Genomic DNA, 12,016 nt, shown 5'->3' with positions numbered 1-12,016 from the left:
TTGAAGATGGATCGTGACTGGGTATTCCAACATGACAATGACCTGAAGCACACAGCCAGGAGAACCAAAGAGTGGCTCAATAAGAAGTATATCAAGATTCCTGGAGTGGCCTATTCAGTCCCGAGAAATAAACACAATAGAAAATCTTTGGAAGGAGCTCAAACAGTCCAGAAATCTGACTGATCTAGAGAAGATCTGTGTGGAGGAGTGGGCCAAAATCCCTCCTGCAGTGTGTGCAAACCTGGTGAAAAACTACAGGAAAAGTTTTACCTGTGCTATCGCAAAGGCTACTGTACCAAATAATAATATAGATTTTTATGAATATATATTACATATACACAAGTTAAAATGGCTTTCTGATGTTTCTCTACAGGATTTAGATAAGGTGAAACCTACAGAGCAAACGGGAAAGGTAAAGTATAAATACTTGAGTATTAGTATAAGTAGTATTCATATCTAACCTGCGATGGCGTGTGGGTCTGCAGAGTACTCCTGAACGTCCAGAACGCCACAGTCCAAAGATGCTTTCAGCTTTTTCAGTTTTGAGGCAGAAGGTGCAATTCGAAACAAACCCTGACAACCAAAAACATAGAGAAGAGATTACTTCATCACGTGACATGAAGGACGAAAATCTGACTGTTTAAGAGGTTTCTCTAGGAATATCTCATGAAAGTCAATACATAGTTAAACATATTTAGACATTTCATGTGATGTGTTTTAAAGGAAACTGACAAAACAAAGAAGATTGACTGGACTGTGAAATGAACTCATTTTTATGATGGGGTTCAAATGTTTAGTAATCAACTATGGTATATCAGAATAAGATCTATTTTCTATTTGTGGTCTAATCTTTTTTTTTTTTTTTTTAAAAAAAGATGGGACAAACGTAGACTTTTTTTCGTCTCACTGAGGGAAACTCAAATGTCACCAGCATCATTACAGTGATAAATAATAATAAAATGTGCAAATAATGCTCAAAATGAGACTGAAATTATTAAGACAGAGTCATTAAAAACCTCAGCAGGAATGAAAAGTCTAAAGTGTACAGGGAGAACAGGAAGGGTGAAAGGTCAATGCCCTGTGGAGCACCTTCGGCGTGGACTACCACATCTGACAGACGAGCTCCACAATTTCTTGTTTTCTGGTGTTAATATGTTGTAAAAATATCCTGTATTTTTGCTGTACGTTTCTTTTCCTGCTGTCGTTTCTGTTCAAATGAACAAATTCAGTCCAGTAGACAAGCAGGAAATGTCAAAAACTGACAGCTTCTTTTGTTTTGGTTTGCCTTTGCAGTGCTCTTTGACAGCGGATCAAAAAACCTCAATAGTCAGGCTGGCCTGACAGCTGCAAGTTTTTGGAGGTATCTCCTAAATAAAACCGACTAAGAAAAAAGTTTACATTTCTGCACACTGTCAACATTCTCTGTTCATTTTATATCAGTAAACATCTGGCCCAATTCACCACATTTCCCTCAGGAGCTAATCACAACTTTTTTGGGGGACACACCTCATACTCCAGAAATGTCCTTTGTTGTCAATCCTCTAGTTTAACTCAAAGACCCATTCTGATAGAAAATTAAGCTTAAAATAGCATTTCTGAGTGTTTCTTTATTCAAACTGTTGTAAAAATTAGACGGAAGAAATGCAGTTGGAAAAAGGAGAAAGGTACAAGCTGATGTTTTTGTATTTTTGGCACTCCACTCTGCATACAAGAATTTCAATGTCCCTATTTCATGAAAAAAAAATCAGCTTGTATGCTTACCTCCTCTTGCATGCCGCACTCTAACAGCATAGTGACACAGGCTTCAATGGGGAAGGCGATATCTCTCCCACTGAGCACTAAGTGCTCCTCTAATGGTTTTCCATAGCACGGTTTCTCCACCCAGGTCTCTGTGAATCACACACACAATCATAAAGTGCTGCAGTGGCTCTCATATCATCCTGCTTTTGAATGGTATTCATCTGCATTTTCACATATTGCCTGTCAGGCTCCAAACAGCTGCGTAAACAAACTTTTAGGAAGAGCCACAAACTAAAAAATGACAAATAATAGAGTATTTTCTTAAATGCTCAATGCAATACTTGCAGACAGTCTTCATATGAGTTTAAAAATGACAAAAATAGATTTAAAAAAAAGAAAAACTTTTGTAATTTTTCCTAAAATTGATCAATAAATGGTGTAAAAGTGTCTAATCTGTTGTTGCTATGGATCACTTCAGCACATTTTCAAGTAACATTTAAAATGTTTTATATTTTTTTTGCAGTTTTGTGTCTAATGGTGAGCTGTACAGCTCAGTGAGATGCTGTCAGTTGCACATTTTGGAAAAAACCCCAGATGTTGTCGATAAACTCACCCTGATGAGCTTTGATCTGAGGAAGAACACTCTGCAGCAGCTCCAAGGACTTTCTGTGGTACTCTGCCTGTACTTCTATCAGCTGCACAGTCAGAAACCCAGCAGAGGGTCAGGACAGTGTGCACATCAATGTATGAATTCACTCATGTTATACAGGCACACTTACTGTCTGGAAGTAGCTTGCATAGTCGATTTCTTTGGCCACAAAACTGTACATGTCTGCTGACAGTTGATCCTAGTGAAGGGAGTAAAAAAAATCCAGAGGTTTTTATTAAAAATGTTCAAACCTCAACATTTTTTTAACTAAAGGGATCCTGTTTTTATGTCACAACAACCAACTCGGATTTTAATCATGAAAAACAGTCTTCACATATTAACCTTGAGGTAGTAGAGTCTGACTGCAGCATAGTTTTGCTTGTCTAAATGCTCCAACTTGCCTGCTAATAAATACATACTTTTAGTCAAGTTATATTAACAGAAATCTAATAATATTGTCTTCTCTAAAGCAACTCTAGTCGAGTCAGACTGTGATTTAGATTCTGTAAAACCTAAAAAGTTTGGGTTTTTGAGCACCTTGTGGAACACAGGAAGCAAAATAGTTTAAATGCAGTTTAATTCTCACAGCTGAACTCTAAAGCCCTGAATAGCCTGTGGTTATTGACTCTACAGAAAGTTTGCAAACTGCACACATGATGCCCCTCAGCAACCGCTGACCCTGCTCTGTAAGTTTATGGAGCTTTTCACATCCCGGATGAATCACTATTGTTGCCAAACACTTCGACTCTGTAATACAATAAATGATAAACTTCACTGGAACTCCTCAAGTGAGGATATGGAAACCATCAAAAATTGTCAATCCATAAAAAAATTTGAACTTTGATTATTGTCATTCATTGCTATTCTTTTGCGTATGTTTATTTTTTATATTATCAGTTCAAAATAAAATAAAAAAATCAAAGTTTTGACATCGACCCTGCATATACACTACAAGACTTAGAATTAGTTTAAATTCAATAAATCAGTTTTTCTGAATCATTTTGGCACAAATAAAAGATAATTTGACAACTTAATTTGTCAAGACAGTAAAAAACAATAAAAAGATCTACAAGAGGAGTTGTCTGTAAACCGTGGTTTACTTAGATTATCTCTACAATCTTATAAAGCAAAACTATTTTTAGCTTCCAGATCTCTTGAGAACCAAAAAAAAAAAAAAACATCAAGCCCCAAAGGTAAAAAAGACTTCATGAATTGTGAAGGAAAACTAGGACTCACTCTGCAGATCTCCATGCGGTTGGCTGCCTCCTCCATTTCTTCCCTGAGGTGGTCAGCCTTGGCTCCTGTTGGCTGCAGATTGGTGGACAGCCCTGACGACTTAGTGGACTGGTAATACCTGGGAAAATATCAACACTATGTATAAATGTATAGTTAAATTTGAGATTTTATTTATTTATTTTTAACTTTACATGTTGTTTCCAGAGGGAAAAGCACAAACAGCAATCAGCTCCACAAAAAGTGATACAGAAAAATCGTTGACTTTCAAGCACTTGTCTACACGTTCCCCCTTTTCCCTCTAATTAGTGTTATCTTTGACTCCTGCTGTCAGACTCTGGTTTCCCGCCATTGTCCATCCATCTGATCTCCTGTCTGAGTGCAGATAATGTAGCGCTTTGCCAGAGGAGCTCTGCTCACAGCGGGGCAGCGGGACAAATCGCTTCACATTTGGGTCATTTTAAAGAAGCTGACAGACTGAACTGCAGCGAGGAAGAAAACATCTTACATGTCATGGATTGCAATGCTGACCTGACAGGGAATCTGCTCAGAGAAGCTGTGATAATTAAAAATTTGAGAGATCAGGACAGATTTCAGTTTCATGCACAGCTCAAAGGGGCTGAACTTTTCTGATCACTAATTTTGGTAAATCACTTTTATATCTACATTAACAAGAGAATATTGAAATATTTTAATACATTGAACCTAAAGTTCAATTTCCACACAAACAAAACCCAGCTGGGTGCTTTTCTTGCTCTGTCTTGACAGTGATAACCAACCAGGGGCGGACATACCGTTAGGCAGAGGTAGGTCACTGCCTGGGGCCCCCAATACTTTTGGGGCCCCAAGCTGAACATTGAAAATATTTTTAAATATTTCTAAAATAAAATTCATGGCTATCATTATTTGACTTTGTCATAAGAAAAAAACAAACAAACAAACAGAGATGGCATAAGATCGCTCATGTGAAAGTCTTTCATCCTCCCCCGTAAATCTGCAGCAATGGAATATTCCGTCAATGATTTAGTGAGCAGAGAGAGACTCTTCTAAATTCTTCCCCTACCCCATACGGCTTCTCCCTACTCCTCTAATTGTTATGGTATTTAAAGTAGTAGGGTTGCCCGAAATAGTTTTTTAAGGGCTAACCCTTGAGGGTGAGGGTGAACTGCGCCGCGGAGGAGAAGCACATTTCTTCACGTGGGTGTGCTCTTAAGCACAGAAGTCTACATTTAAATGTAAGTAATTACTTTTTTTAGCATGACCTTTTTAAAGTTATAAAACCAGTATTGTTGTGTATTTCCGAGCGCTAGCAGCTCCGCGCTAACGTAGATGACCGGCGACTATTGATGATGTCATCGAGTGGGAGTAACGTCCCAATTTGAAGACACTATTTTTCCATAACTCTCCGTTTGGGGGGTTAAATATAGGGAAAGGGAGAAGCTGTAAGAGTACGGGAAGAATTGGGATTTGTCCCAAGAGCTTGAAAAGAAAAGAATTAAAAAAGCGATAATCAAAAAGCAGTGAAAAAAGGAAAAAGCAAAGAGAAAACAAAAGCATGTGTTTCCATGCTTCAAAAAATGCATGAAGGAAAACAAAACAGCAAAAGAAGAAAATAATCAAAGGAACTCAAAACGAGCAGGAAGAAAGTCAAAAATAAGAACAGAGAAAAAGAGAAGAAGACCAAACTGAGGGGACGAAAATTATCCTTTTGAGAATATTCTTTTTGTAGATGCTACTCCATAAGGTATTGTTTTGTTCCATCAAACCAGTATTTTTGTGTCTTTTGCCTTCTTAAGTGAAAATGAAAAAATTCCACATGATACTGAAATGATATCCTGGGTGGGGTTAAAAAAAGACTAACACAACCACTGCAGAGGGCCCATCCTATTGTTCGCCACTGTAACCAACACATGACTTAAACCTATTAGAGCCTCAGATTGAAAATCATTTTGCATAAGTTGATTTGAACAAACCTAGATCTTTAAAAATGTTGCACATACATCTTCATGTACCATTATTCTTTCATTTTTTTTATTATCCATTTTCACTTTAGCCTCCCTGGACGAAATATCTTTCCAAGAAATCCTATTTTCATATTTTTCTGTTCTGTTTCCACTAAAATCAAATAACCTGCAACTAGTAACTAAATTAAATATATGCAGTCTTTCAGAAATTAAGTTTATTTTCTAGGTCAATTCAGATCTAAACAAGATCAAGCATGTTCCCCGAGGTAGTGTTATATTTGAATAAACATTTTTTTAAGTGTAAATATAAATTTAAATCATGAGTCGAAAAAACTAAAAAGAAAACAATTTAAATTCAAGTTATAAGATGCCCAGGAAGCTGTAACTTAAGTAAAATGAATTCACTTTTACACCCAAATAAATAAAATGTGACGCCTGAAATCAAACCATAACTGTCAAAATGTCCTCAGAAACACAGAAACTACTCCAGGAATGCGTTTCCCTGAATGACTCTTCCCCACAAACGGAGGTCTGTAGTGGGCGGAGCTTTAAACGTGCTTCAGTTTCAAGGTGGAATCAAATCCCAGTGACATTTGCTGGGAAGCTTCAGGATCAGAGCCTTCACAGTGGATGGAGTTTCTCACGTCTCAACAAAGTCCCACTTTGTGACACACTCACCGCGTGCGTGCAGAGTCCATGTCCAGGACCAGCTTTGCTAAATGTTTCCTTTGTTTCTGGATGTTTGGGATTTCCACCTGGGAGCACAAAGAAAAGTTAAAGCTGTTGTTTGTCGGTGCAGAAACTGGCACGGTATTGTTAGACGCTCCACAACTAACAATAGTTTTACAGACTTTCACAGTCAGTAAAAGTCTGTAAAACCTTTACAGACTGCTTTCATCTAAACAGCAGATAATTCCACTTTGTCACTCCTGAGAAGAATCTTCTGAGAGGACTTCAATCAAATACTTTTCTCAGTAATTATGTTTAATTATATGTTTTTCCACCATCAACACATACATTTAAAGGGTAAATTAGGTTTTCACGAGTCAGAAGGAAGCAACCAAGTGCAAGAAGTGACTTTGAACCTAAAACAATTTCTTAGGCCATTATTTTCTGTATTTTGAAATAACAATAAATTCAATTAAGGCTGTTAGAGTAAAAATAAATAAATATTTTGGACCTTGGTAAAGTGGATCCCTTTATTTTCTCGTTTTTAATCAATGGAAGGACAGTGTACCTCGGGAAACTAAACATTTACTGTTTTTTAATTATTCTTTTAAAAGTTTACTTACTTTATTCTAAAATATATTTTTCTTTTTTTTATGTGTCTACATATAGTCTTTTTGGTAAAACCTCTGGTGGGACATGGTTATTAAATATTTATTTATTTTTTTAAGTTTTTGCCAGGTTAACAAACAATTAAACAATATTTTATATTGAAAATGTGCGTGCTGTTCATATTGCCTAAAATGATTCTGCTTGTTTCCATTTTGAATATTTAGAAACATTTGGTTATTTTAGGACCAAAAAAAGCTTTTCAACTGAAAAAGACGAATTACTATGAAGATAAATCCTCAGTCCACAGTTTTCTAATGCAGATAATTTGAGTGTAATTAATGAAAAATGACGATGCTTTTTGATAATTGGATAAACTTTACAATCTTTGGTAATAAAGATTTTTCTGCCTTTTTCAGTTAAATGAATAGAAAGATTCCTGATGTAAAATGTGATGTGCAGACAATTTTTACCACCATTAAGTCTCGATTTTAAAAGGAAAAGCTACTAAATAAAATTTTACACTGGATTTTTTATTAGCTGTTTAAGTGGGTTTACAGATGCACAAAGCAGCAGTAGTCTCCAAACCTCTGCGAGTTCACACAGCGGGTCCACCACGTCCCTCTCAATCGTGAGTTCAAATAAAATCAGCTCTTGTGCGAGTCTTTCCTGCGTTTCGCCACAGAGCTTCAACATTTTCCTGCAACAGCAAACAGATTTTAGTATCAGCAAATCATTTGTTAAACTTCACTCTGATCAATTTAATGAATCAACATTTTTTAACCTTTTTTTTAAACAACTTTTCTTTACAATTTATACCGGTACTTGTATAAAAAATCTTCAGTTTAGTTAGACCTTTTTTGCATAACAGATTTGGGATTGAAAAACTGACAATTTAACTAATATTTTAACTTGCTGGAACAAAGCAGAATGTAATTAAATCATACATTCATGGACTGAAATCAAAACCATTGAGAATGTTGGCAGTGAAATCATATGCAGCTCCCAAATTCAGTATAAACAGTATTGCATAATCAGATAATCAACAAATACCTGCAAATAACTGCTTTGAGTTTGAGTTTCATGATATAAGTTTGCATCTTTTTGTGCTTTTACTTTGATCTATGAACAATCCTCGATACCCAGCTCAATTCTATCTTTGGTCATTGTACCACAACCCTCCCAAGAGTTTACATCTATGCTTTTAGGAAAATCATAAAGTACATTTATTTGAAAATATTAGTTTTTTTAATGCTTGTTTCATAGATATGCCACATATTAGAAACTGAAGGAATAAAGTTAAACGTTTTTCTCTAAATCCTGAAAATGGCTATTCAAATGAAACAGGTGGTTCAACACAATTTAAAACAAAATAAAAAAAAAATCCCATCCATGTGTCAAATCAGTATGAGGTCTGGGTTCGAGTGTGAGCTCACCCCAGTAAAGACTCGTCGCCGAGCACGGCCGCCCCCTCCACCATACATTGTGCGAGTGTTGTGAGAGGAAGCTTCTTCTGCACAGAAACAAGCAGACAGACTGGATGAATCAGCTCCCACGGTCTGCTGAATGTGTCACTCAACAAGAAAACTGTGATTAGAACCTGATATAAACAACACATTCACACTGTAACGAAAACAGCAGGAGACACAGAAAAAAATCTTTTAAGAAATGGCATAAACACATTGGGTCCTGTAGTCTGTATTCCTGCAAAAACCAATACTGCCGCTAGTATTATTTTAGTAGTTGACTAGTCAAGGATTATTTTTCCGTGATTAGGTGACTAATCGGGTCATGTGCAAACTGGATGTAGCACACATCTTAACCATCATTAGTTTTAAACAAGCTAAAAACTAGATATATAGCAATATATCCAATAATGCTAGAGTGAATGTGGTTGGCTGAATGAAGATGCTAGTGCCGATAGCTGAAGATGCTGAAATTGATATCTGAAAACGCTGAAGCTGATAGCCAGCTAAAATATTAATTAAATACCAAATTAGTCTAGAAAACTGAAAAAAGGCTAAGTTAGCCAAAAAAGTTAGCATGCAGCTGAAATGTTATCTAAACTCCAAAATAGCCTGAAAATCCTTAATAAATGCCAAAATTGTCAAAAAAGCTAGCATAATGTAATAATAACTTTCAACTTTTCGACACTCTGACTCCATATAGTATAAAGTAACGACTAATCATGGCAGCCCTAGCTGCCACAAGAGAAAGACCTACAGTCTTTTTCTTCTTTTGTTTGTTTTTCACTCCTCATATTTGAACGACAACAGTGCAGGTGTTTGTAATAAAAATGATGTATTACAAAAAGACAATAAATTATGAGACAATGACAGGAAAAAAATAAGATCAGAGCCTCCAACAAATATGCAAATCCCTAAAACAGCAGTGATGTATGATGGAACATTTATTTAACACTCAAAATTCATCATAACAACAAAAGGAAAAGGATAAGATACAATATAATCGATAAGATAAAAAAAACTATACATGTTTAATCTTGATTATTGATCTTAACTCTCACTTTTTAATTATTAGTAATGTAATTTGTATTCCAATATGTAAAAAATCCAGAATTAACACAATTATCCAAGTGTAAAACAGAAACATTTTCAGAATAAATGTGTTTTAACCATTAACCATCTAATTTGCTGCTCTGTTTGAAGTCATTACTCAAGAATAATAGGAGCAAAACTACTCGAGCACAATTGTAGGATGCCCTACTCGTCTGTATGAAATCACGAAATGTCCACATTCTCCCTGTGAAGAATATTTTTTTTATGTCTGTCTTTGGGTTTTATAAATGTCTGTCAATTTTCTATGTTTTGGAGAAATTCAAGTGTAGGCAGCTGTCAACACACACCACTCAATACACAACTTCATTCAAGTGTTTGAGTGTTGGGCCATGACCCACATGTCTTTGGAAAACCTCACAAGAGGGCTGTCTGCCTTTATCTGTCAGAAAAGCTTCAGCAAGAGAAGGATCTTTGTACTATAAACTATCGTCTGCTGCAACAACTTAAAGGCATTTTAGGCCTTTTCAAATGTTCATTGCATTTTTCTAAAAGAGGGCAGCTGACAGAAGTTTGATGAGACCTTCAGACTTCTCCAAATGTTTACAGATAATTTAAGTTTGGAATCATATTATATTTTTCTGAGGTGGAAATATTTTTTTGTGATATTTCTTGACAGAAACAACTGTGTTTACAATAAGAAAGTCTCTCCAATATTATATTCTACATTTGCATTTAGCAAATAAAAATAAATCAATTTAAAAAAAGAACAACTCGGGTTAATTCAGTATTAATTTCCCTCTGTGGCTATAAATAACCATGCTGGCTTCACTTTGCTGTCTGCTCTACATTTGAACAGCAGTCTATAAATGTCGACACATGAGTTACTCTTAATTGTGTTAAATGGAGTTACCAGCAGAACAAATGTCAAAAAAATTACTGTTCTCACTATAAAATATTTCTTGCTTTATATGGGTACTTGCACTCATTGAAAGAAAAATAGAAGGGTTTAAGAGTTCCCCTTCATACAAATCACCCATTAACAAAACTGTATTTTTAAATTGAATTTTTTATCTCTATATCCAGAAATATGAAAAAAAAACAGATTGTCAGATTTTGTTTATGTGTAATTAGAATCAAATGCATAATGATACATTTTCACACACAGTTTTTTTTTCCTTTTCCTCTGATAGGAATATTTCCAGAATTGCAAGATGGGGACAAAAACACCAATTATTGATCACAATCACAGTTTTTTCTTACCGAGGGTGATCTGACAGACTTCTTCTCCACGTCCACGCCCTGCTGCCCCTGCAGACAGGCGGTCAGCTTCTTGTGTGTGCTGTGGGAAACCTGTTTGACCAGCTCCAGACGTTTCTCCACCTGAAACAGACAGCAGAAAATGAGAACTCATGCACACCTGCACCACATTTTCAGCAAAATATATATATATTAAATGTACATAAAGTGTCAAAGTCAAAGAGATTAATAAAGTTGCTGACATAATCCCGGCATAGAAAGTCTTCGGAAAACAAAATTAACTGTAAAATTAAAAGTCTATTATTTCATTAACAAAGCAACTCAGTGGAATTGACGAGGCTGCCACTGAGGGCGTTTTTAATCTGATCAATTACAATGCTGCACTCCCCCGGATCAATCATGGGGGACATCCAGCCTTTTGTCTTGCAAAGAAGTTTAATTTCAGCGCTTATTAAAGATGTCCTGAGGGCAGTTCAGAGAGGCGTTTAAAAAAAGTCATTTTATGCATACTCACTACATTGCAGCACTAATGATTTTTCCTGCGAGAGGCAGCAGAAATCACATTGAGAAAAGCAGACACACACATTCAGAGAAGACTCATTAGTACCTGCAGCAGATCTTCACCCAGTACTTCAGTTTTTTCAGCCCTTAAAGAAAGAGGAGAGGGAAAAATGGCTGTTAGGGTGACAAAGAAAGATTGCGTAACTTGTTACTGTGGGAACTTGGCAGCACTTCTTCATACTAATCACCGAGTGCGATCACATCATTTTCTGAGGTTCAGTGCGAGCAAGAAATAATGCTACAGCCTCCAGGATTTAATCACAGGGAGCTATAAATGTCAGCTTTCCACAGGTTTGAAATAATTGATATTTTTCTTTTTTCATGAAACCCAAAAACATTTTTTTTATTTACATGTTTTTATTGGGTATCATTTGTAAATCTGAGAAGTAAAACAAAGTTTTCAGATATTTAGCGTGTTTTAGGAGAAAAAAATCAGGTTTTGTTTTTCAAATACATATTTTTTTAAAGAAAATATTTAATTTTATAACATTTTATTTTAGCTAAGTTAAATATATAATTTTAAAATAAAAATTTAGCTTCAAATAAAATATTTAAACTGCTAACTAAATATATAGTTAGTAAATGTAACATTTATAATTACTTTCATTTAAAGGGTAAAAATATGGATTTTCTCCTAAAACACGCTAAATATCTGAAAACATTGATGTCAAAATTTTACTTCTCAGATTTACAAATGGTAGCCCATATGTTTTTGTAGCTAAGATTTTTTACTAATGATTGCACTATTTTATCTATTTTTCTAATTCATTCAACTTAAATTATATCCTGAGTATATATAATTATGTAGAAAGAAAGAT

General features: G+C 35.4%; 1 protein-coding gene across 4 annotated transcripts in view; it reads right to left on the bottom strand.

The window, feature by feature from the left end:
* The window catches only part of LOC112154262 (rho GTPase-activating protein 44), an 82,438-nt gene that overhangs the window by 24,704 nt on the left and 45,718 nt on the right, over nucleotides 1-12,016 (bottom strand). For all 4 annotated transcript variants that reach the window (XM_036217071.1, XM_024285070.2, XM_024285071.2 and 1 more), the window contains exons 2-11: nucleotides 11,245-11,284; nucleotides 10,641-10,760; nucleotides 8,298-8,374; nucleotides 7,450-7,561; nucleotides 6,265-6,341; nucleotides 3,626-3,743; nucleotides 2,520-2,588; nucleotides 2,354-2,435; nucleotides 1,762-1,889; nucleotides 462-573 (exon numbers count right to left, since the gene is read on the bottom strand). In XM_036217071.1, coding sequence (XP_036072964.1) covers nucleotides 462-573; nucleotides 1,762-1,889; nucleotides 2,354-2,435; nucleotides 2,520-2,588; nucleotides 3,626-3,743; nucleotides 6,265-6,341; nucleotides 7,450-7,561; nucleotides 8,298-8,374; nucleotides 10,641-10,760; nucleotides 11,245-11,284 — 935 coding nt within the window. The remainder of the gene's footprint in view (nucleotides 1-461; nucleotides 574-1,761; nucleotides 1,890-2,353; nucleotides 2,436-2,519; nucleotides 2,589-3,625; nucleotides 3,744-6,264; nucleotides 6,342-7,449; nucleotides 7,562-8,297; nucleotides 8,375-10,640; nucleotides 10,761-11,244; nucleotides 11,285-12,016) is intronic.

Source organism: Oryzias melastigma, linkage group LG19 (assembly GCF_002922805.2).
Source record: "Oryzias melastigma strain HK-1 linkage group LG19, ASM292280v2, whole genome shotgun sequence".
In the NCBI taxonomy this organism is placed as follows: domain Eukaryota; kingdom Metazoa; phylum Chordata; class Actinopteri; order Beloniformes; family Adrianichthyidae; genus Oryzias; species Oryzias melastigma.
This window is presented reverse-complemented; position numbering and strand designations above follow the sequence as displayed.